Source organism: Canis lupus, chromosome 26, assembly GCF_048164855.1.
Source record: "Canis lupus baileyi chromosome 26, mCanLup2.hap1, whole genome shotgun sequence".
NCBI lineage: Eukaryota > Metazoa > Chordata > Mammalia > Carnivora > Canidae > Canis > Canis lupus.
This window is the reverse complement of record NC_132863.1, coordinates 39,845,147-39,868,925: the sequence shown is the minus strand read 5'-3', so window position 1 is coordinate 39,868,925 and position 23,779 is coordinate 39,845,147. Positions and strand designations below refer to the sequence as shown.

Below are 23,779 nucleotides of genomic sequence, written 5' to 3'. Positions count from 1 at the left end.
GGGCTTAGAGGCGGAGCCCTCAGTGTGGCTCTCCACTGACCGTGGTCTGCTTCGCAGTGTGGAAACATGGCCCGAGAAGGACTGCGGGTGCTTGTGGTGGCCAAGAAGTCTCTAGCGGAGGAGCAGTATCAAGACTTTGAGGTAAGTGGTCCTAAGACCTTTCTCTTACTTTTTGCAGCCCTCCGTCACCTCCCCTGTCATACCTCCTCCCCGTCTCCCCCTAGAGCTCATGCTGCTCTAGCCATACTGCTGATGTCCTTTCTGAGCACCCCAGGCTCACTTATGTCTCAGGGCCTTTGCACTTGCTCTTCTCTCTGCCTGGAACTCTCTTCCCACACAGAGCTCTGTGGCCTGCTCCCTTGCTTCCTTTGAGTCTCTGTTCAAATGCCACGGCCTCTGAGAAGTCTTCCCACCTCACTGCTCACCACATCCGTCACCCACCTCACTTTCTTTACTGGCGCTAGTCAGATCTAGGATGACCTTGTATCTATGTTTATATCTAACATTCTTCTTCGTATCTCCTTCCCGACATGAAATCTTTTCCAGAGCAGAGACCAGTCAGTCTGGTTTGCTCTTGTATTTCAGTATATAGGATAGTCCTTGACACAGAGTATACCCTCTGGAAATTTTGAAATGAATCACCCCCTTGGAGCCCTCATTTCTCTAAGTTGTAAAAAGTGTTGAACTAGATTGTTGACTTTCACAGCCATGAGTTCCAGCATAATATGTCTGGTTTATTGTCCTCTTGTCCTATAAATTGTGTGTTTCTTAAGGGAAGCATCCTTGCATCCCCAGGCCTGGCACAAAGCCCAGCATGTGCATGGGGATATGACTATAAGGGAGAAGGGTGTGGCTGGGGACAGGCTTCTGGGGTCCTTGTCCTGCTCCACCCAGAGGGGCTGTGTCTGAGTCTGCTCCTTCTTTGTGCCTGAGTTCTTTGTAAAGTTTTATTAGCAAGAGTTCTGGCTCTGATAAATCCTACCGTGCTTTCAAGTTTAAAGGCTTGTGTTTGAAACAACCCAGCAGGGGATTTTTCATTTTCTTCCATGTTTTTGCTAACCCTGTCGGGTCGCTAAACTGAAGGGCTGGGTCAGTGGCCTTTGGAGATGGGACTTTGTCTTCAGAAAACCCGATGATCGGGGGTTCCTGGTCACGAAGTGTATGTTGTATGGGGGAGAACCTGCTGGTTTTTTTGAGATCTTGAGTTGTACCGATCGTTGCAACAGCCCAGTGAGGTTGGGGCTGTTATTGCTGCTTCCTGGATGAAAACAGGTGAGTCTGAGATGAATTGAGCAACTTGCTAGAAGTTGCACAGCAGGTTAGTACAGAGGAGAGGGGAAACTAGGGCCTATCCGAGTGTGGGCTGATGAACCTGGAAGGGCACTGGAGGTCTCAGTGCATCCCTTTGAGGTCCACCCACGTTTTGGGGTCCCCCGCATGGTGTTCTACTCTCCACACCCACCAGCCTGGCCCCTCCCCACCCTAAAGAGCGGCTCTGTCTCCTGCTGTGTCACAGGCCCGCTATGTCCAGGCCAAGCTGAGCGTGCACGACCGCTCTCTCAAAGTGGCCACCGTGATCGAGAGCCTGGAGATGGAGATGGAGTTGCTGTGCCTGACGGGGGTGGAGGACCAGCTGCAGGCAGACGTGAGGCCCACACTCGAGACCCTGAGGAATGCCGGCATCAAGGTAGGGTGAAGCTGCCTGGGACCCGGCTTCAGTGCGGATATTAGTGAGGGGGATGGGAGGGAGAGGTAATGGAGCCAGGAGGGCACGGACGGCAACCCACAGCCCTGGCTCAGATGGGCCACGGCGTCACTCCCGCTGGTCCAGCCCGGCTTCTGGGAGACGGCTCGTGTGTTTGCTTTTACTGCTGTCCCCCGCACTGGGCTCCACGAAGGTGGGCCCACCTGCATCCCCCATCCCTCCAGCATGCTTGGGGCTTTCACATTCTTGTTGAGTGACCGGCCGGCCAGCCGTCTGCCTGTTGTCTGGGTGAATGAGTGGCCACCCAGTGGACTGACTGCTTGCACCAACAAACTGCCATATTGATACCGTTTGGGGCCAAAAAAAAAAAAAAAAATCCAGGCATTTAGTCCAGAGAGGCCGGTAGAGGGCGTCTGAGGAGCACGCTGCATTTGAAAGGACCTGAGCGGAGCATCAGCGACCCACTGGCTTGAAGCTCCTGGACGGGCGTCTTTGCCACCCGCCTCCACCCACAAGCAGCTCCCCGTTGCGTCCTTGGGCCGGTCGTTGGCACAGGCTCCAGCGAGCGGGGCTGCAGTATGAAATGAGCTCCGGCCGCGTTCGTGCCCACGGGGGACCCGCCCGCGTGGGGGGCACGTTTTGTTACGTTTCGTTGTAAACCAGATTTGGCCCACGGGCCTCGTTCATTGCAAGGGGATCGTCAGCAAGATCCCATTATTGGAGCAGTGGTCTGAGGTCAGAGGGGCTTGTTTCTCTCGCACGGTGGCACTTAGATTTGTCGCTGGCAACTTCTGTAGACCTCCGGTGTCCCAGGTTTTGGCATTCGGGTCTCTGCTCCTGGCTCCACCCTGAGCTGCTCCTCAAAGCTGTTCTCTCCAAAAGGCGGGGTGTTTTATTCCCAAGCGTGCAGACGGGACTTCTGTTTCTGGTTTCCCTGGTCAGACAGGAGGGAGAAGGGGGTGTGGGGGCGAGGGGCCAGGGGAGTCTGGAGGTCGGCCCAGCACAGCCCCTTCACAGGCGGGACGCTGCTGGAACCTGGAAGATTTCTGCTCCAGCCCCTAAGCCGACGCAGCAGCCGAGGCCGAGCAAGGTGGGCAGTGTGCCTCCGGGCCTGGGGCTCAGGTCTGGGCTCCCACCTGCGGTGCCCCCTGTTGTCCCGACGTGGGGCACTAGTCACATGGTGCGCTGGTGACTTGCCATGGTTTTCTAGAGTTAGAGCCTCCTTGCTCCTTTCCCAATTTGCTCTCCTACAACAAACCCTGAAAACTGGCACTGGGCTGGGATCTCTTAAAATAATATTTTTTTTTACGGCCAGATGGGAGGTGGAGAGAAGAGGCTGATGCCCTTCAGGGTGCAGCCCAGAGGCAAGGGCCCCCCCAGAGGGCCCGGGGCCTGCGTCATGGCTGTCCCACTGCCTGGGGTGGTCCTTGGCAAGTGGCTTGACTTCTCAGGGCTCCGTTTCCTGCCTCACAAAGTTACTGTGAAGGTCAAACACGCTGAACGTGGACAGCACTTGATGGGTGCCTGGCGCTGCGAACTCTCGGGAAGCCATCGCCGCTCGCTTTCCTGTCCCTCCCCCACTGCCAGCACGTCCTTTGTCCGGTGACTCAGCCTGCGTCCTTCCCCGCTGTGGGTAGGGACAGCAAAGGGGTAGCCGGTAAACGAGCGGAGCTGGAAGCACGTTCCAGAGTTTGGACTCTGAAGACCTGGATTCTGGGTCTGTTTGGGATAGGAGCTAGCTGTGTGGCTCTGGGGCAAGTCACCTGCCCTCTCTGAGCCCGCGACAGTGACATGCAGAATGACCTGTTAGGAGGTACGGAGGAGCTTGGCACATTCACTGTTGGCTTAACCCACCACATAGACTGTATGTAACGTGACAAATCAGTGTTTCCTGCAGGACATGGAAGTGACCCTTCACCCATACGGCCATCCCCTTCTTTGAAATTATTTATTGCTTTAAGAAAAATTTCCAGAAGAGGGATGATGAGGTCAGAGGTTGTGCTTCATGATGTCTGTTGAAGCGTGTGGTCAAATGCTTTTGTAAAAGTGTTGCACCAGCTTCTGCTGCCACCAGCAGGGGTTCCTTGGGGTCCTGAAGCCCTCAGAGTGGGGGTACTCCTGGGGTGTGTTGGGGACACCATGAGTCTCGAGGTAAATGGAATAAATGAGGGTTAGCTCAATGTTCTTGGAAACTGACCTGACACAGGTTGCAGGCTGGCCTTCCCCACGGACAGAGCGGGGCTCCTTTCTGCTGTGATTGCAGGTTTGGATGCTGACAGGGGACAAGCTGGAGACAGCTACATGCACTGCGAAGAATGCACATCTGGTGACCAGAAACCAAGACATCCACGTTTTTCGGCTGGTAACGTGTCCTCCGCACTGGGGCCTTGTAGGGCCGATGCTGCAGTTTGCCCTGTAACCTCAGGACCTGATTGGGGACCCCTACAGAGGGGAGGGAGGAGCGTGTTAACCACCCAGGGTCAGGGAACTTAGAGCATTGGCTTGGGGGGAACTGCTGTGTGGCCCCAGTGAGGCTGTGGGCTTCCTTCTGGTGCTGGTTCAGAAGCGCCTCGTTACGGCCCTGTGTGCTTAACCTGCTGGGGCTCATGGTCCCTCGGAGAAGCTGGCACAAGGCACATTCGGGAGGAACGATGCAGATAAACCTGTCCATGTGAAATTATGCATAGGAGTCCAGATTCCTCTGGACCCTTGAAGATCAGGTCCTTGGATAAGGAGTAAATTCCAGGGGTGCCTGGGAGGCTCAGTCGGTGAGGTGTCTGCCTTCAGCTCAGGTCATGGTCCTGGGGTCCTGGGAGGTGAGGGGTGGGAGGTCCCCTCTGGGTGGGACATAGCAGCCCTGCTCCTGAAATCGGAGTGCTCACACCAACAACCAGAGGGGCTCTCTGCCTGTTCCGGGAGTTTCCCCTTGACCCCCCTGCCTTTGGTCCACAGCACACACAGCCTTCAGGAGAGCGGCAGTTTTGGGAACGGCACAGCGTTGTGTCGAGGCGGATACATTTAGTCTTCATTATACACGGATTCCAGATTTGCAAATGCACTTACTTGCTAAAATGTGTTCGAAACCCAAAAATCAGTCCTCAGGGCACTTTCAGAGTCCTCCGTGGACATGTGCAGAGCAGTGAGAAATCGTCGTTGCCTGATGCGCACATTCCCAGCTGGGGTCAAACAAGGCGATTCCCTGCCTTCTCTGCTTTTGTACTACACGCAAGCACAGTAGTTTAAGATTGACCTAGTGCCACTTTTTTTTTTTTTTTTTTTTGCATTTTTGTGCTGTCAGTGATTTCACTGTTTCACATCCCCCCCCTCCCAGCACACTGCTGGAGTGGTGTCCCTAAGTACAGGAAGGTACGATGCGACTTACAGAGAAAGTTCATGTGTTGGATGAGTTTCCTTCAGGCAGGAGTTCTAGTGCTTTTGGTTATGAGTTCAGTGTTAATGAATCAACAATATGTATTTCTTTTTTTTTTTTTTTAAAGATTTTATTTACTTATCCATGAGAGACACACAGAGAGAAGCAGAGACATAACATAGAGGGAGAAGCAGGCTCCCTGCGGGGAGCCCGATGCAGGACTCGATCCCAGGACCCCGGGATCATGACCTGAGCCAAAGGCAGACGCTCAGCCACTGAACCACCCAGGTGCCCAACAGCATGTATTTCAAAAGATGTGTTTAGGGGCACCTGGCTGGCTCAGCCAGTTAAGCAGCTGACTATTGATTTTGGCTCAGGTCGTGATCTCAGGGTGGTGAGATCCAGCCCCAAGTCAGGCTCTGTGCTGAGTGTGAAGCCTGCTTACGATTCTCTCTCTCCCTCTGCCTCTCCCCCGCTCATGGTTTCTCTCTCTCCCTAAATAAAATCTTATATATATAGATATATAAAGATGTGTCTAAACAGAAACACATATATGACAAGGTATCGATGGACAAAAATATTGTGGCCAAAGACTCACAGAAGCCTGGCCCATATCTCCCCTCAAAGCAATGAATGGTTCCTTATTTACTAAGTCAGTGTTCATAGTGACTCTTATTAATATAGCGTAACCATTGAAAATAACGAGAAATGGGCTGTATGTCGTATATTCCATATTCTCCACATTCTGTATATTAGGGGTTGCAAATGACAGTCCATGTGGCCACCTGAAATAAAATTTCATTTTATTTTTTGAAAGATTTTATTTATTTGAGAGAGAAAGAGAAAGCACAAGTAGGGGGAGGGGCAGAGGGCGAAGCAGACTCCCTGCTGAGCACCCAGGCCCCCCCCCCCCTCGACCCCCGGGATCATGACCTGAACCAAAGGCAGACGCTTAACCGACAGAGCCACCCAGGCGCCCCTGCAAATAAGGTTTTATTTAAACACAGATGCACCCACTTGCTTGCCTACTGCCTGTGGCTGCTCTGGCGCTACAACGGCAGAGCTCAGTAGTTGGACAAGAGCTGTAAGGTCACGGCGCCTGGCCTGTCACACAAAGGTCGGGCACCCCGCTGGACACCCGGTTTCTGACGCCTGCCTCCCAGCCTTCCAGATGTCGTACTCCGGGCAGGCTCGCCGTGCCATCCTTTCCGTGTGTGTCCAGTGCAGCCGTGACTGTGCACCTCATAGGGCCGTGTGACAAGCACACGGGGGACATCCATGGGGAGCACCTTGCACGTGGTCAGGCGCAATCACTGTTGGCTCTTCGGTTACATGGGTTGCAGCCGTCCCGGGGGAAGTGCGGGGTGACAGCTGGTGTACAGGCTCTCCCCATTCCCACAGAATCATAACAGACACGGTTGAATTTGGCTCTCGGTCCGGCGGCAGGGGAGGGGCGGGGGTCCTCGGCCGGGGTGGCCATTGTCCTCCCACCGGCTTCAGGAAGCCACTGTTTGTTGTTCTCCTGTCTCCGGAGAGCAGAGCCTCCTCCACCCCTCTGTTCCCTTCCAGGTGACCAACCGCAGCGAGGCCCACCTCGAGCTGAACGCTTTCCGCAGGAAGCACGACTGTGCCCTGGTCATCTCGGGAGACTCCCTGGAGGTGGGTGCAGGGACCCCGCCAGCCGGCTCCTCCCGGAAGCGCGTGCCCCTCCCTGCTCGGTGGGGGCAGTGACCACCACCTGCCCCCCTGCCCCCCCGCCCCCAGGTTTGCCTCAAGTACTACGAGTACGAGTTCATGGAGCTGGCCTGCCAGTGCCCGGCCGTGGTCTGCTGCCGCTGCACCCCCACCCAGAAGGCCCAGATCGTGCGCCTGCTGCAGGAACGCACCGGGAAGCTCACCTGTGCCGTAGGTAGGCGGCTGCCCGGGCGGATTCATTTCTGTAAGTCAGGGGATGGCTTCCACTGCCGTCTGCCTCAGACCCCCCGGGCCACTTCACTCAGGTCGTGACACTTTCCCCCAACAGACTCTGGCTCTATAATTATTCTTATTTTTAGTATTTCCCTTTGAGTGAGAGTAGATAAGGACGCTCTAGGGCTCTTCTCCTTAACTTGCCCTTCCTTTGCTAGTGACGCAGGGAGCAGCGCACAGAGGGCTGCAGACCACAGGCTGCGGTGCTGGGGCTGGGTTCCCGCCAGTGCTGGTTCCACTCCCTGGGGGCCCGGCCCAGCTTCCGTCTGCCCGTTGGCACAGTGGGGTAACCAGCACTCGCATGGTGCTCATGAGGATGGAAAAGGGGTAGATTTAAAAAGTGCTGGCCGCAGGGCACGTGGAGGCTCAGGAGTGTGGTGTCCGTCTCTGCTGCTGGGGGGATGCTTCTCCCCGCACCTCACAGGCCCCGGTGTGGCGTTGTAAACACCTGCCACCACGCCGTGGCTGGGGCTCTCGCCGGTCACCTGCTGTCCCTCTGACGCTCAGCTGCTCTGTGAGACAGGAAGCTGATACTGTGGGGTGTGGGAGTGATTAAATGGAGCAGGGCAGAAAAGGCTCTTAGTAAGCAAGCACCCAGGGAAAGGCAAAACGTGCATGATTGTCCGAAGTAAGAATGAAATGTGGGGGTCCTGTTTCTCGCCTCTCCCCAATTTCCCGACTTTCCTCTCTGGTCCGTGTGACCCACAGGTGATGGAGGCAATGACGTCAGTATGATTCAGGAATCCGACTGCGGCGTAGGTGTCGAGGGGAAGGTGAGTGCGGGTGCAGGGCATGGGGGGCTGCTCGCTGCCGAGCGGGAGCGGTCGGTCGGGGCAAGGGCGTCAGGTGGTCGTGCTGGGCTGGGAGCTGCTCTGCTCCACGAGCTGGAGCTGCATTTCCCCTCAAAACAGCTTTCATGCTTCTGAGGATTTAGATTAGCATGAGGAAGCCTAAGGAACCAAAAAGCATGATCACCTGGTTTTGTTACATGGGAATCAGAGATCTACATCACTCTACATCGTCTACAGATGACAAGGGCTGATTTTTCACGTGCCAAGACTTAAATTAAGAAAGAGTGTTTTGCTACATTGTTAGGGCGCTGTGAATGTACTTCACACTTTTCCATGGCGGCCGCAGTGTCCATAAAAGCATCAGTTATCACATCATGTGCTGATATCTTGGGGTTTAGGGAAGAATGTGGCACCGTTTTGCCCCTCACGAAAAGCTGCAGTTTCTTAAAGTTGGTGTATTATAACAGCTTTTCTCTTTCTGTCCTTGTCACCTGTGAGCTTGCCTTAGAATTTACTCTGTTCTAATTTGTGACCCCTAAATGGCAATAGGCAAGAAGGTTGGTTACCAGGTTTGCTAGAACTTTGTGTAAAACAAGGGTACCGAGGCTCCGAGGGAGAGCTGGAGATGCTCTCCTATGCGTTTTGTTCCATACCTTCATGAATTGGGCGAATCCATACACTTTTTTGTTTCTCTTTCCACCCTTTCTGGTTTTGTGGTTCTCATCCAGTTGACAATTATTTGAAGTTACAGAATTCAGTGAACTTTGAGATGTTACTGGAATGGACTGTTTTAATGCCATCTGCCCCGTTAGTGGCATCCATCACACACCGTTTAAAATTAGAGAATTCTAATGGATGCACTTCTATAAATGTGCAAAGCTTATGTTCAAGAACGTTCCATTTGGTATTGTTGGTAGCCTCAGCATCCCTTCCCCCAGCCTTACATTTCACTTAAAGGAACTGAGTATTGTCAAGTGCCTATCTCTGATGATTCTTTGCTTCTGATACACATTATGGGGTGGGCCTGCCCCCCAAGGCCTAATACTAGATCCATTTGACCTCCCAATTACAACTATCTATGACTTAGAATGTTTTTTATTTAAATAAATTCCACCTTTTAAATCAAATTTAGGCTTGGACCACCAGCCGAGTACAGCTTGAAACCAAAGAAGCCCTTCGTAGAAGTTTTCCAAAGATCTCCTTACAGCATCTTGCTTTTTCAATTAAAAAAAAAAATGCACTTGCTCTGACTTCTTGTGCTTCTGACGGTGCCCAATTTTATCGGATTTTAGGAAGGAAAACAGGCTTCCCTGGCTGCAGACTTCTCCATCACCCAGTTCAAGCACCTCGGCCGGCTACTCATGGTGCATGGCCGGAACAGCTACAAGCGGTCAGCCGCCCTCAGCCAGTTCGTGATCCACAGGAGCCTCTGTATTAGCACCATGCAGGTGGGTGGGCCGTGGTGCTCTGCCCTGGGGCACATGGCTGTCATGGAAAAAGCCTGAAACCAGACTGTGCTTTGGGGCCTTTACCCTACCCCGGGAGGTTGTTTGTTTATTTTCCCACCTGACCAGTTTGAATCCCTGCTTTGCTCACAGTTCAGCTGATAGACCTCAGATTGCCTAAGATCCTTCCTCCAGGCCGTCCCTCCTGTGGGGAGTGGATGTGTGCATTAGCACTGGTGCGTCTCGAGGGCTTGGCGTGAAGTAGGTGTGGGGTAAATGCCCAGAGCCATTGTGATTGGCTTTCCAGAGGGAGAAATGCAGAATTAAAGGCTGGGTGAATAGTCTGGTCCTGAGTTTTCCAAATGAAAATGAGGGCCACAGAGAATAACCACAAAAGAAGAAGGACTTGCTTTTCTTGAGCTCTTCCTATATACCCTGGGCGCCAGGCTAGCGCTCACAATACAGCATCTTGTGTGCTCCTCACAGTAGTCTGAACCATGTCCATTATACAGATGGGGAGTCTGAGGTTCAGCGAGGGTGAGAAATGTGTGCAGTGTCCCTCAGGGGTTTGGTCTGCATCAGTGCAGGGACCCCAGACCTGTGCTCCTCCTCATGGTGCCTCCTCGAGTGACCTCAACCTCGATACAGGGAGGCCTGTGCTGCCTCCACTTGCAAGGGCTCTCAGGTGGGACAGCATAGCCCGTGGCCCGGAGGTGTCTCACCGATGTCACAGTTCAGCCTCCAGCCACCCCGGCTGGGAGTTGAGCTTGGTTGTTGTGATTATTCATCTTCTCAGGAGTAAGAGCCTGCTCCCATCTTGCTTCTCACAAAAGGATTCTAGAGTATTTTCCCCACCTTCTCTCTCACCGACTCCTTTAACATCTGTCATCGGGCTTAGCAATTAAGCGTATACGAGGAAGAAGGCCAGAGGGTGGGAAGGAACACATCTTGGCTGTTGAAAATCTATTGACTGGTTCCCCTCTATGGACATTTGGTGAAAATATCGCAAGTAAGTAGTGAGAACATAGGGATGATGTGACTTGGAACCCATATCTCTTTCTGACCACATCACCAAACATCTCTGAGAGCTAGAGCAAGTCACTTTACCCCTCTGGGCCTCAGTCTTCCATCCATGCAATGGGGATGACGAGACCTGCCTTGCCTCTCAGACAAGGCTACTTTGAGAAGCAGGGTTCTCTAAGGCATCAAGTGCGAAGGCATCCTTACCGCTATTAATAAGAACAAAACAGGGTGATGTATACAGTAAGGTGACATTTTAATCTGTGGGAAAAGGCACTCCATGACGACATAAAAGGCATCCTGCCTTTCTGAGTAAGTCAGCTGGTGCTGCTGTACGTGCATGGGACCTCCCGCTCTTCTGGCCTCATCCGTGCCCGATGTGGGTGATTTTATGTTTCCAACATCTAGTGCATTTGTGAGCCTAGGAGCCTTAAAGTGATTTTTTATCAATGTGATCTACACCTAAACAGCTGTTACAGTTCATCAGACCACATCTGTACTTGTATGTTAGCTCATGAATTGTGCTAGATGTTGCTGTGGTTAAATCACCGGGAGATCAGTCAGCTTGTCCCTGGGCATGCACACAAAGGCTGAGCTGGGTGAGCCGACTGACTGTATGTTGTTACTCTGAACATCAATTTAGAAAAAAATTTCAGGGTGGGCAATTGTTGTTTGAGCCTTAGAAGCAGGCCCTTCAGCCCTGTCCACTGTGCTGAGAGTGGTCGGCTGAGGGCAAGTCCCTGTTAGAGCTGAACCTTGACCTTTGTCTCTAATAGACGTGGCCATAGAGTTTTATTTTCCCTAAAATGTTCTCTCCAAGGTGAAGGCTCTGGGGCCAGCCCAGCCCTTTTACAGGAAGGAGGCTCTTGATGTTGATGTATAAAACTACACACCAGATTCTGGACATCTTGACAAGTATCCTTTCTGGGCTGCAGCCTGGCCGTGGTGGAAAGTCATTGGAAAGGTGGCTTTCACCTTCCAGTTCTGAGGTATGACCAGGGCTCAGCTGCAGCCGCCCAGGACCTCGGCCCCACGTGGCACCTGGGATTCCAGCTCTGTGCCCAGAGAACACCCACAGCAGGCAGCTGGGGTAGATGCCTCTGGCCACACACCCCTTTTGATCATGAGGCTGGCTCAGGCACTCATATTCAGCTTTTGAAAAGCCTCAAGTTGCCTCTGGCCTCTTTTTGGTTTTATGTGACTAGGAATTAGCTTTGAGGCCACTTTTCTTCCATTAGCCTGTAGATGCCCAGAGAAGGAAGTAACAGCATCTCTGTCCGATTTATCTCCCCAGCCTGTCTTTCCCTGCCAGTAGCTACTGTTTTCCAAATCAGGAAGTAGACATTCCAGCAAGGGCTTGGAAGTGTCTTTTTTTTTTTTTTTTTTTTTTTTTTTTAAGATTTTATTCATTTATTCTGAAAGAGAGAGCACAAGTAGGGGGAGCAGCAGGCAGAGGGAGGAGGAGACGCAGACTCCCTGTGGAGCAGGGAGCCTGATGCAGAGATCGATCCCAGGACCCTGGGGTCATGATGTGAGCCAAAGGCAGACATTTCACCCACTGAACCACCCAGGTGCCCCTGGAAGTGTCTTTATTGCTCTTGTCTCATCATAACAATTTCCAAAAACAGTTAAATGTGTCCTGTGAAATGGGATGCCTTCTCTGCAGTCCCACCTCTGGGGTAGCTGGTGTACATCCTCACGGTGGGGGTATCTTTCCCTGTCCATGTCCATATCTGCGCAACTTGTTTATCGGTTGCCTGCCTCTGTGGGCTGTCAGGAGCTGTCAGGAGCTGTCAGGAGTGTGGGTTCCGGACACAGAGCTGGGCTTGAGCCCCGCAGTGCCGTTCCCCTACTCAGATTCCCCATTTGTGGCATGCAGGTGATATTAGGACTTGATCTCATGGGTAGTTCTGGAGATTCATGGAGATCTCATAGAGGATTCCTGGGTCCAGCCTGTGTAACTTTAAGTTAAAGTTACTTAAAGTCAGTGTTTACAGAGGGGCTGAGAGTGGCCTCTGCAGTGAAACCCCCCAGGAAAGACTCCTGGCTCCTGTCACTTAGGAGCTGTGTAGTCTTGGGCAAGTCACTTCACCTCTCTGTGCCTTACTCTTGTCATCTGTAAATAGGGGTTGATGATAACAGTGCCTACCTCATAAGGTGATTGTAATTGTGAAAAGATCTGATTTACTTAAAGCACTCACAACTGTGCTGGTAAAATTTGTGCCGTGTTAAGTGTTGGGTGTTATTTCATTCTATACGCATAGGAATTTTGTCAATATTTTTGGTAACATCCTCCTTTCTCGTTGGCACAGGCTGTCTTTTCTTCCGTGTTTTACTTTGCCTCCGTTCCTCTCTATCAAGGATTCCTCATCATTGGGTAAGGAAATCTAGGCAGGGTATTAATTTTTTTTTTTTTAATGTGAAACCTCCCTAAAATGCCACAGATGAGAGAAGAGACGTGGTGTCTAGACCGTTTAGTCACCAAGTTGCCAGCAGTGCAGTTTAGAACCTTCTTGAATTCATCAGTTTTTGAGCTGGCAAGCCTGTAACCAGATTGAGGAAGTGGAGTCCGATATGTTTGTGGTTCAGAGCACTTGGCCGTGTGTACCTGGGAATGGAAAAATGCTTGCCCGTGAGAGTCTGAGCCGACTGGTGATGGGCAACCAAAGCCAGAGCAAAGGTTCACAGACTCAGTGATTTCACTGTGGTCTTAGAAAAAGTGAAAGAGGAGCTCTGGAAAGTACCATCCCTGCCATGGACCCTAGTAGAAGGTTCTGCTGCCTGGTCTCAGTTTCTAAGGCAGGCCAGAGCCTTGATGTCTCGGGGGACGCACCCAACAGAGTTTTATGGCTGCGTGCCACTGACTTGTTAGAGTAGCACTTAAAGTGTCACCTGGACGTTTGCTGCCATCAGACCCATCCCCATTCCTGACTTGGAATTCATGACGTTCCTTTTGATCCTTCAGAGAAAGTGCTCAGTCTGTGAATGACCCAGGTAGGTGGAGTTTGATTACCATGTGCCCTAGAGAGAGACGCATGTAGGGCGCACTCCTGGTCGTGAACAGGTGGGAAGCACAGAAAGGCTGGCTGGCCCCAGGGGAGAGTCATAGGAAGGACACCTTCCTCCTTTTTATATTGACCAGTTCAGTCTGAGAGTAGGCAGTGGAATTCTGCTGGCTTCTCATGTGGAAAGCAGACAGTCTTTTGTCAGGTCCCAGAAGGATGAAAGGACATGCCAGAGTGTAAGCCTGGGGGCTCCCGGAGCTTTGCTCCACGTGGCCTCCTGTGACTGGATCCCTCGTCCCTCTACTTGCGGTCTCCCCTCATCACTCAGCTCCAGCTGCACTGGCTGCCTTGCTGTTCTTCGAACAAGACACACACTCACCTCTGGGCCTTTGCACGTGCTGCTCTCTCTGCCTGGGATGCTCTTCCCTCCATTTGCGCATGACTACCTCTCACCTTTTACAGGTGTTTACTCAAATGTCACATCCTTTGGGCACCCTCTCTAAAATCACACCACCCCCATGACTCTCTCCCTCTTCCCCATTAGAGTTTTCTTCTTAGCACTCACCTGCAACACACAGTGTAGTTTATCGACTTTGTTGACTCACTGACTAGCATGAAGGCTCTCCGAGGGCAGTTGTTTCTGATTCTCCAGTGCGTAAAAGTAGCCCGGGCACAGAATGGGCAGTGGATGGTTGTTGAATGAATGGGTGGGAATTGGGCTCCAGAGGCTGGAGAAACAAATTGCTCACTTTCCTTTGGCTGGGTCTCACCTGTGGTGATTTCTGCCCCCACCCCCAGGTACTCCACCATTTACACCATGTTTCCTGTGTTTTCCCTGGTCCTGGACAAAGATGTCAAGTCGGAAGTTGCCATGCTGTATCCTGAGCTCTACAAAGATCTCCTCAAGGTTCGCTGGACTCTTCCTTCCCTCCTTCTTTCCTTCCTCCCTTTTCTCCTCTCTCTCTCCCTACTTTTTTTTTTAAGATTTTGTTTATTCGTGACAGACACAGAGAAAGAGAGAGGCAGAGACACAGGCAGAGGGAGAAGCAGGCTCCACGCAGGGAGCCTGACATGGGACTCGATCCTGGGACTCTGGGATCATGCCCCGGGCTAAAGGCAGCGCCAAACTGCTGGGCCATATGGGCTGCCCCCTCTCTCCCTACTTTTAACTTAATTCACACAAACCCTCCATATTTGAACACATTGATTTGAACTGGTGACTGCTTAGAGGAAGGCGTGGGATTTTTTTTTTTCTTAAAAAAGTAGCATACGCACTTGTAAAGAATGTTAAACAGTACAGTAATATGTAAACTGAAAACGAGGCAACTAACAACTTAAAAAAAAAAAAGCCGCTGACTGTTCCATCCTGCAGCTTGTGTCTGCTCTTGGAAACGTTCTTGTGTTTGCTTCTGAAAAGTGTGTGTGGGTGTGTGGGTGTGTAGGGAGTGTGTGCTGTTTGTGCTGTTTGTGTTGTATGTGTGTGGTGTGTGTGTGTGTGCATATGATTTCATTTATTTGTCCTCAAGGAATTTTACTGAAGAGCAGATTTATTTCCACTGAATACCAGTTCTCCTTAAAAAAATGTGATTTCTCTAACTTGTTCAGATATGTGCAAGACACTTCTTTTGATGAAAACAGGCAGGTTGCCTCTTTAGTGGAGGAGATGCATGGGGCAGCTGACACACTGGGCAAACCAAGCGCCATAACCTGCTGTGTCTCTCTTTCTCACTTAGGGAAGACCATTGTCCTACAAGACCTTCCTAATATGGGTTCTGATTAGCATCTATCAAGGTAAGGAAAGGGAGACCACCTGTTACCTCGTGCTAAGCCTTTCTTTTGTCTGTACAGCATGAAGAAGCTCCAGCTGGAACCCTGAACTTTGGTTAGGGGGCAGGACCATGCACCCCAGGGAGGTGCTCGGCATGTCCTGAGGAACTGGAACGTTCAGCACCGTGATAGATCTGTGAGGTGGTACTGTCTGCTTCGTGAGAAAAAGTCAGAAAAAAAGATAACGGATACCGTTCAAAACCTGCCAACACACGCAAACCATTGTAACAAAAAACAAACAAAAAAAAACAAAAAAACCATTGTAACAACAACAAAAAAAACATTTGTTGCTTTCTGGAATGGTCTGATACTTTTTTGGAGGCCAAGTTACAGTTTTTGAAAAATGCATTTACTTCAGGGGCCTCTAGGGAGGGTCCCTCAGATTGCAGCGACTTTGTAAGATGACTTTTAAGTATAGGAGAAGGAAATTTCAAAACCCCTGTTGGCGCTTATTTCTAGTTTTATGCATATTTTATAATGTGCACATAACTGTGCAGTAGTCCTAATATGTCCTGTCTATGTCTGTCTGCTCAGGGACCAACATGGTTCACAAATATATGTTGTGTATTGGGGAGGTCTCACTGGGGGGACCTGTAACCAGAAGATATAGAAACCATCGAGGCAGGAGGTTAAATTGTCCTTAAAAAATTGAGGAGGGGGTATTTTTTTTTAAGATTTTATTTATTTATTCATGACAGACACAGAGAGAGGCAGAGACACAGGCAGAGGGAGAAGCAGGCTCCATGCAAGGAGCCTGACGTGGGACTCAATCCCGGGTCGAGGAGGGGGTATTTTTAAGAAGCGGACCAAAGCGTCATATATGCATGTCGATTTTTGCAGCGATCTTTTCTGTATAGAGGTTCGTAAAGAACGAACAGTGAAGCTCCATTTCACCCCCCATCTCGAACCCCATTGCAGTGGGCAGTGACTCGAGGAGTTTTGGGGTTTAGCGTCTATAGTATTCTTGTGCTGTGTGTAGTTTTGATCTGGGTGAGCACTGCCTGTCTGCTTTCTGCTGTGCTTGAAAAATATGTATGTGTACCCTCCTCCGCTTTCCTTTCTTGCCTGGGTATGTGATGCTCTGAGTGTCTCTCTGTTACCGCTGTCATTTGTGTGTGTGTGTGTGTGTGGGTGTTAGAGAAACAGGTGACCCAAGATGCACAATCCTAACTCTTCTTGAGGTCATGGTTCTCTACCGTCGAGCGCATCCGCGGTGGTGAATCACATTGTAGTTGACAGCGTTACACTGTTGTAAGAGAAGATCTCTGAAGGTTTTCATCTTTCAAAGCTGAAACTCTGTCCTCGTTCCTTTCTGCCTCTAGGATGTGACTACTTTAGATTCCTCATACAAGTAGAAGGTCCACAGTATTTACCTTTCTGTGACTGCTGACCTCTGCTGTTTTAAATCCTGGATTTAAGTTTAAATTTCTCTTTCTTGTTCCATCCACTCCAGAGTTACTCTCTGCAGCCTCTTTTTTTCCCATCTCTCCATCCCCCTCCTCGTCCCTCTCTCTCTCTTTCTCTCTCTCTCCCCCCCTCTTTCTCTTCTCTTCTCTGCAATTATAGACTCCTTATTCTATAAGGTCCAAAACGAAAATAGGAAACTAGAATGGGATACCTGTTTAAAACCTCCATAAAGCTAACCACTCATCAACCTCATTTATAGCAAGTGCCATCTTTCATGCCTAAATTGAAAATACACAAAAAGGAGCCCCTCCTGGGAGTGAGCCCCAGGAGCCCCAGGTGGGGAGTGTGGAGGGCAGCAGCTCCGGGCAGGCAGAGCCGTGTGGGATCGTGTGGGACCCTTGTGGGGCCATGTGGGATGTCAGCTTCCTCTGCCTTCCCAGGGAGCACCATCATGTACGGGCCTTGCTGCTGTTTGAGTCCGAGTTCGTGCACATCGTGGCGATCTCCTTCACGTCGCTGATCCTCACGGAGCTGCTGATGGTGGCCCTGACCATCCAGACATGGCACTGGCTCATGACGGTGGCCGAGTTGCTCAGTCTGGCCTGCTACATCGCCTCCCTGGTGTTCCTACATGAATTCATCGGTAAGACCCCTCCCCCCACCCCCCCTGCAGCTAAAGCCTGGCAGTTGGGCCCAGGGGATGCATCACGGGCTCCTGGAGGAAGGCTGGACTCATCCTGGACTCATCCTGGGCTCTGTGTCCAGCAGGCCTGGGTACTCAGCTGCCCCCGTTTTGTGACTGGCGTCCCCTTGGGGCGAGCGGCAGTTGTGAATCAGCTTCCTGCAACGGAGGCTGGCGGGCGTGATGTCAGTAGCGTTTCCTTTGAAAGGACGCCGTGTTAACTGGCTTAGAGGGAGTCCATTCCATTCAACAAAGACCCGGTGGGTTTCTCCAGGGAGCTGGTCACTGCGCCGGGCTCTGGGGGCCTCTGGAGAGGTCATGTCCAGGTTTGTTCATGAATGAACGATAGGCCTGCAGGATTTGTCCTTCTCATTAGGTTGAAAAACTCCACCTTACCCTGAAAGCATCTCTCATCACTCTCTTTATTGATCATCAAATGTTCCTTGAAGTTTTGGTAAAGGTAAAAGGAACATCCTGTGAGATCTGAAGTCTTGGAGCAGGTTCACACTTGTCCCGAGAATCAGAATGGGTTTCGTGAGCACCTGCTGTGTGCTCAGTGGCTGGGGTGGTAGGCCCTGCCCCCGGGAAGCTGCCACAGGCCGGGTGGGCTCTTAGTGGGACCGGGCCAGCCGCCCGCTCCCCATCTCATGCTCTGCTACTGCGGAGGACCACGTGCTGTGCTCTTGAGGAACCTTCTGGACTGCGGGCTTGCTGTCCTGCAGCAGAAGGCTGCTTCTGAAGCCCCCACCCAGGGCCACCCCGTTTCCTGCTTAGCACCGTCTTTAGACCCGACCCCGTAGGGGCTTGGTGACCATCCCGGAGGGAAAGGGAAACTGTTTTGGGGGGTTGGAGTGCTTTCTGCTCTCAGGCGGCTGAGGGGGGGTGGGGTGTACAAAGAAAAGCCCCAGCCGTCAGCATCTGGATCACACACACCTGTAGGAATCGTTTGCGTCCATGGTTTTCTTCCCCTGGTGTTGGAAGCAGCATTTCAGCGGCTGTAGATTCAGCTGCGGAAGCAGGTCAGAGAGACAGGAGGGAGTGGGGCGAGTCCAGGCCCTGACACAGAGCCGAGGACAGGGACTTGAGCCAGGAGGCCGTGTGTCAGTGACGGGAGACAGCTCTCCCCCGGGATAGCCGTGCCGGCTGCTCCTGAGCCATATACACAGGCCTTCCAGAACATTCCACATGCTCACAGCCATCTTCCCGTTTGCTTGCAGATGTGTACTTCATCGCCACTTTGTCGTTCTTGTGGAAGGTCTCCGTCATCACTCTGGTCAGCTGTCTGCCCCTGTACGTTCTCAAGTATCTGCGGAGACGGTTCTCCCCGCCCAGCTACTCAAAGCTCACGTCGTAGGCGCGCGCTGGCCCAGGGCACGGCCTCTGCACTCTCCTGGTGGACAGAGATCAAGTTGCGTTTTATTAACCGCCACCTGCAGATCCTGCAGTAATCGCTAACACGTGCGCGGGGTCCCGACGCCGAGTGGACGGGGAGGGTCCTGGAAGGGGCCCCCGTGGGCCTGCTCGGGCCCCGACGGTTCGGCCTTGAGTGAATGTACATATGTTAAAGCCGGTGGCTCAGCAAACGGAGTTACAAGTGGGTCACTGTGCAAGCTTCCTATGACTTGAATTTTGTTGTCATGTGATAAAAAGTTTCTGTCCAGTTGACGATTGTTAGAGGGGTTTTGGTTTTTGTTTTAAACAATCCCGATGTATGTGTCCTCTTCACGTCTTTCTCGCTCTTAAAAACCCGTTTCGGAGAAATGTTAAAAAGCGCTTGGTATGGACTTGTGGGAAAAGACAGTGACTTTGGTAAACAGTTTATCCGGATAGTAATCTCAAGGTGGACATGCTAAGCGTCCTGTCCGAGACAGCTCTGCTTACTGAAGCCACACCGGCTTCCTAGGGTGACATGGGGCAAAGGAGAGGGGAGAGAGAGAGAGAGAGAGAGAGAAAGAGCGAGCCATAAATCCAGTCTGTTCTCCCTCAGATTCAGCATCTCCAGCACTTGACTTAGCTTCACCTGCCACCTCGTAAAAAGAATTTCAAAGGTGTTATCCCGCTTTGTTCGGACCTGGTAACAATTATAAAGCCTGTGGCTCTCTGAGGACACCCTCAGCCATTTTCAGCAGTTGTTTTAGCAGGAAACGTGCCACTGAACAGCTCCTAAACGTGTCGACAGAGTGATAAGAGACTCAACTAATTCTTTAGACAACGTCGCACATGTGGCTCGGCCCCTCGGAGTGTCCTGAGTGCGAGGTCAGGGATGGGGGTTCCTGCTTCCACAGAAATCTGTTTCCTATCAGGAGGCTGGATGACAAAGGCAGAGGCATCTCACCGTGTCGCTGTTCCTCGTTCGTCGGCGGCAGCTTCAGGCAAGGAGCCCCCCGCCCCCCATCGGGGAGGAGGCCCCGGGGCCGCCACTCTGGGGGTCTGGGCTCCGGGGCGCTGCCTACGGATTTCAAGGGGGGACCTTGCTGAAAGGCAGCCAGGGGTGGAGAGTCCTCCCCCTGCCAGACAGAGGACACGCATGTGTGTTTCTTATAAAGCTGTGGCTGCTCGTTTCAGAGGAAGAAGGGAGTTTCAAGCCCCGGACGTGGCAGGGCAAGGATTCTTGGGTTTTCAAGTCACTCGGCGCCGCAGCCACACATGCAGGCCATCGGCGCGGTTGGTGTGGTGTGCCAGAGCTGACCGTGTTTGGGATCTTGGGTGTGTGATTAATTCCCTCAGCCCTTCAGCATGACGCTTCTCGTGTGCGCTCCAGGGATGGGAGCTCCAGCCTGGCGGCAGGACCAACCTGCCCTGGGGGAGGGGGGGGCGGGAGGAGCAGGAGGTAGTTCCTTGCCTGGGGAGCACTCTCGACGTGCTCGTGGGTTTATGTTGCCCTTTTAAGACTTTATATAAAGAGGACAGTAGGTTTCAGGCACTGGTAAGCGGGCTGTGACATCGCTTCTGTTTTAAGATTGTGCATTTCCGCAGTGTGTTTGCCTTCCTGGGCCAGCCGTTTCTGCCCAACGGAAAAGACCTACAGAGGATATAGGTTGCAGCGAATGAGTGGTTATTTAGGAATAGGACCCTGGTCCAGAACTCTCAGGAACGTGGAACAGGTGTGACTTCTTTCCCGAGTGATGTTCTGGAGTTTTCAAAGGTAGGGAAGGGTTGCGTCGGGCTCCGAGTTTCACGCTTGCATTGGAAGTTGGAAGTCCGATTGCATTCTGAGTTTGCAAAACCCTGAGCCTGGCCTTCTTCACGGGCAGGTGATGGCCCCTGCAGGTCCGCCTTGTGGGACCACGGTTGGGAAATGTGAGACACTCCCAGGAGCTTCAGGGAGGTGGTCTCTCTCTGTCCCAAGTCCTACCTTTGATCCAGGTGTGGGAGTTGACTTTTGAGGTCAACACGTGAGATACCCCGGAAGGAAGGAAGCTTCTCAGAGAGGCCGAAGCCGCCCCCGCCCCCGGAGGCTGAAGGAGGCTTGTCTGTGCCATGGAAACCCTCGTTCCGTTGTGCCAGCCGCGCTCTGGTGGAGGCAGTCAGGGGCCAGAGGCACCCAGACCCAAGTGGCGCCCAGACCGCCACGCGGTGGAGCGGCCCGTCCAGGGCCGGAGCCTCCAGTCGTCTGAGAGCACAGGAAGCTTACCCGGGCCCCGCAGACTGACCCCAGCGGAGAAAGGGCACACGCGCGTGCCATCCTAGGTGTGGGGGAGACACACGCACCCGAGCTAATTTCTAGGAACCTCCTGAGTTCGTAAACCTTAGGCATCAGGATTCTTTTGGCCTTTTTCTTGGTTTACCAATCTGGAAAGAATTTAGGAAACACCACTGACCCCCCTCCCCTCCCCTTGGACCTCGGGGCGGGGTGGGGGGACCAAAGTGTCTGACAGCTGATGTAATTTGAGGCCGGACCCCCCACCCCACCCCCCCGGCTCGCAATCCGTGTTCAAACGTTTCTCCTTAAAGCAAAAATGACAAGTCCCCCTGCCCTCCTGACACCACTATGTATTTCTGTCGCAATAAGCACTTTCATTACTTTGTGATGACTCCTAGTCTGTTTCTCGGTGATGGCTGTGTGCGCGTGAGGACAGTGGGATCTCTTTGTGCGTTCTCCTTTTTCCCTCCTTCCTTCCTCTTACGCAAATGACCAGACAAGCTTCTTCCGCCTTCAGTGATTTCCGATGCCTGACAGTGTTGATCCCAGTTTGGAGGGCGCGCAGGCTCACGTGCGTGTTGCCCGTGGTGCCAGGCGAGACTGGCCGTGCCGACCGAGCTGCCTGGGGCGGCCGGCTTGGCCCCGGAGCGAGGAGGGGGCACCCCCGGGAGCATCTTGACATCGGAGCAAAGCAGCTGTTGGCAGCCACCGGGGGCTGGGATGCTCCCACCGATGGGGTTGTTATGTCCAGGTCCCAGGCCAGCTTCCCGTACCAAGTGCAGCCCTCTCGTGCAGCAGTGATCTTAAATACCGACGTCTGCTCCCCCTGCCCTCGGTGTGCTCTCCGCCGAAGGCCGCCGTTACTCTGACAACTTCTGAATGTATTTTGAGTTTTGTGCTCACTGGAAATCGACACGATAATGCCTATTCCTTCTCCGGACTTTTGTTTTTATACTTTGTTTTGTTTTTACTGGGGGTGGGGATGGGAACGCCCTCATGCCTTTACGGGGCAGCATTTTAAACCTCTGCCAAATTTGCCGATGGGACCTACACGTGCTTCCCCTCTATCCTGTTGAAGGCGAACACCTGTCATCTGTTTTTGATCTTTAATCTTCTGTGTGTTTAAGTGTGTGTGTGTGTGTGTGTGTGTGTGTGATGTCACCTCCAGTGTTTTGATGCGATACTTGGTTTGCATTAAAATCCCATTAACTCCCAGCTTCGGTTTCGTGGAAAAGCGTACAAGGAGCTTTGTAAATACAACAGATTTTATTTCTCCTCCCTTCCTTGAATGTAAAGCCTCTGATCGTGTATCCTTCTTGGGAAATAATTTCCATTAATGTATGTTCATTATGTCTTTGAATGGACCTGAGATGCACACCGGAGGCCTGAGCTCCTCGCCGTCTGCTCAGGCCACAGCTTCACCTGCCGCTCCGCCCCGGTCACCGCGTGGTCGGAGGTGCCCTCCGTTAACGTCCTGGGCAACGTCAGTGAATCCTGCGTTTGTGGGGGGGTGGGGGGGTGGGGGGAAGGCAGGTGGGGGGTGCGCACACCAAAAGATTTGTGACTAATTTATTATTTTGTTGCGATGGGGCTGACTGTTAACTCTCCTAGGAGTCCGGGCCTGCCTCATGAGTAGGTCACTACGTGTGATCCTCACCAGGACAGCGTTTGTCATTAGAGGGAAGCTCTGGTCCAGGATGCTTTAATTTAGCAGGGACTCCCAGATGATTTAAATTCTCGATCCTGTGATGATACACATGTGATCCTGCGTGTTTCTGAGCAGTTCTCCTTTCATTGTCTGCCAGCCTGGCCCGTTGCTGTTGCCCAATAAAGCTTGTGTACTTTATGCCTTTGGGGATCATTTTAATTTGTGTGGAAACATGAATTCTGGTGTCAAAATGAAGGCTTTTTTTTTTTTATTCTAATGCTCCTAGTTTTGTGTGTATCTCATAGTACACAAAGTGTGAATGACTTTTTCTCCAGTTATTTCGATTTTTGGCAAAAAACAAACAAACATGCCTTGTTTATTATTCTTACTGTTGTCTATTCCAGACCTGTCAGCATTTCAAAAGGTGATCCGATACAAATAGGAAAAAGGGGAACGTTTTAGAAGATCCATTTTTTGTTCGTTTGTTTATACACCTAGTCCTTGATCAGTTTAGATACCTTTTGAAAAAAAAGTGATAGAAGATTTGGGAATGCGGTCACCTGTGTTTTAGGCAGAGGAGGTTTGTAGGCTGTTGTGCAGGAAGCAGAGGACGTGTTTTGTAAATCTTCCTCGGTGCTCCTCACCTGGGGGTGCCCACGATCCTTTTCCTGAACCCCGACCTGTCAAAGCAGCCAGCCAGAGGCTGTGAAATTCCATGGGCGCGCAGACACCGCTCCCCGCTCGCCACTAGGGGGAACTTGAGATCCAAAGACCTTTATGTTTCCTGTTTTCAACCCCGGGAGGGTCCACCAGCCCGGCTGCTCTGTTCGAGACGCTGCTTTCATAGCTCAAAACTGATTTCATGGCCAACGTCTCTGTTAAAAACAGACATTTCTTTTTATGTTGTTGACCAGACTATTTTGCTGGACTTCGCTTAAACACACACACACACACACACACACACACACACACACACACACACTAGGGTTGGAAGGGGTGGTGGTGGTGGTGGTGGGAGATGAATATTTATTTGATCTTGGATATTTGTATTCTTGAATATTTGGCAGCCGGGAAGACTTGCCCTACTCCTTATTCAGGCTAATAAGGTTTTGAGACGAAATGTTCCAACACCCCAAGTACTTTAACTGTTTTTGTTATGAAACGTTTCAGGGTGACATGAAGCCCTGCGGTATTTGCGAGGAGATCTATAAATGATGGATTTGCTCACCTCAAAATAGAACTGCAGTCGCTCCAAACTTTCCAGAAGT

At 51.8% G+C, this 23,779-nt stretch overlaps 1 protein-coding gene across 1 annotated transcript in view; it reads left to right on the top strand.

The window, feature by feature from the left end:
* ATP9A (ATPase phospholipid transporting 9A (putative)) overlaps positions 1-22,709 on the top strand; it is a 133,226-nt gene extending 110,517 nt beyond the window's left edge. The window contains 13 exon segments of the mRNA XM_072801448.1: positions 58-141; positions 1,517-1,687; positions 3,969-4,067; positions 6,645-6,734; positions 6,840-6,984; positions 7,752-7,816; positions 9,127-9,282; positions 12,612-12,676; positions 14,103-14,211; positions 15,038-15,095; positions 16,979-16,996; positions 16,999-17,181; positions 18,438-22,709. Of these exon segments, the coding sequence (XP_072657549.1) occupies positions 58-141; positions 1,517-1,687; positions 3,969-4,067; positions 6,645-6,734; positions 6,840-6,984; positions 7,752-7,816; positions 9,127-9,282; positions 12,612-12,676; positions 14,103-14,211; positions 15,038-15,095; positions 16,979-16,996; positions 16,999-17,181; positions 18,438-18,574 (1,380 nt within the window). The 3' untranslated portion in view covers positions 18,575-22,709.
* Positions 22,710-23,779: the final 1,070 nt, after the last annotated feature.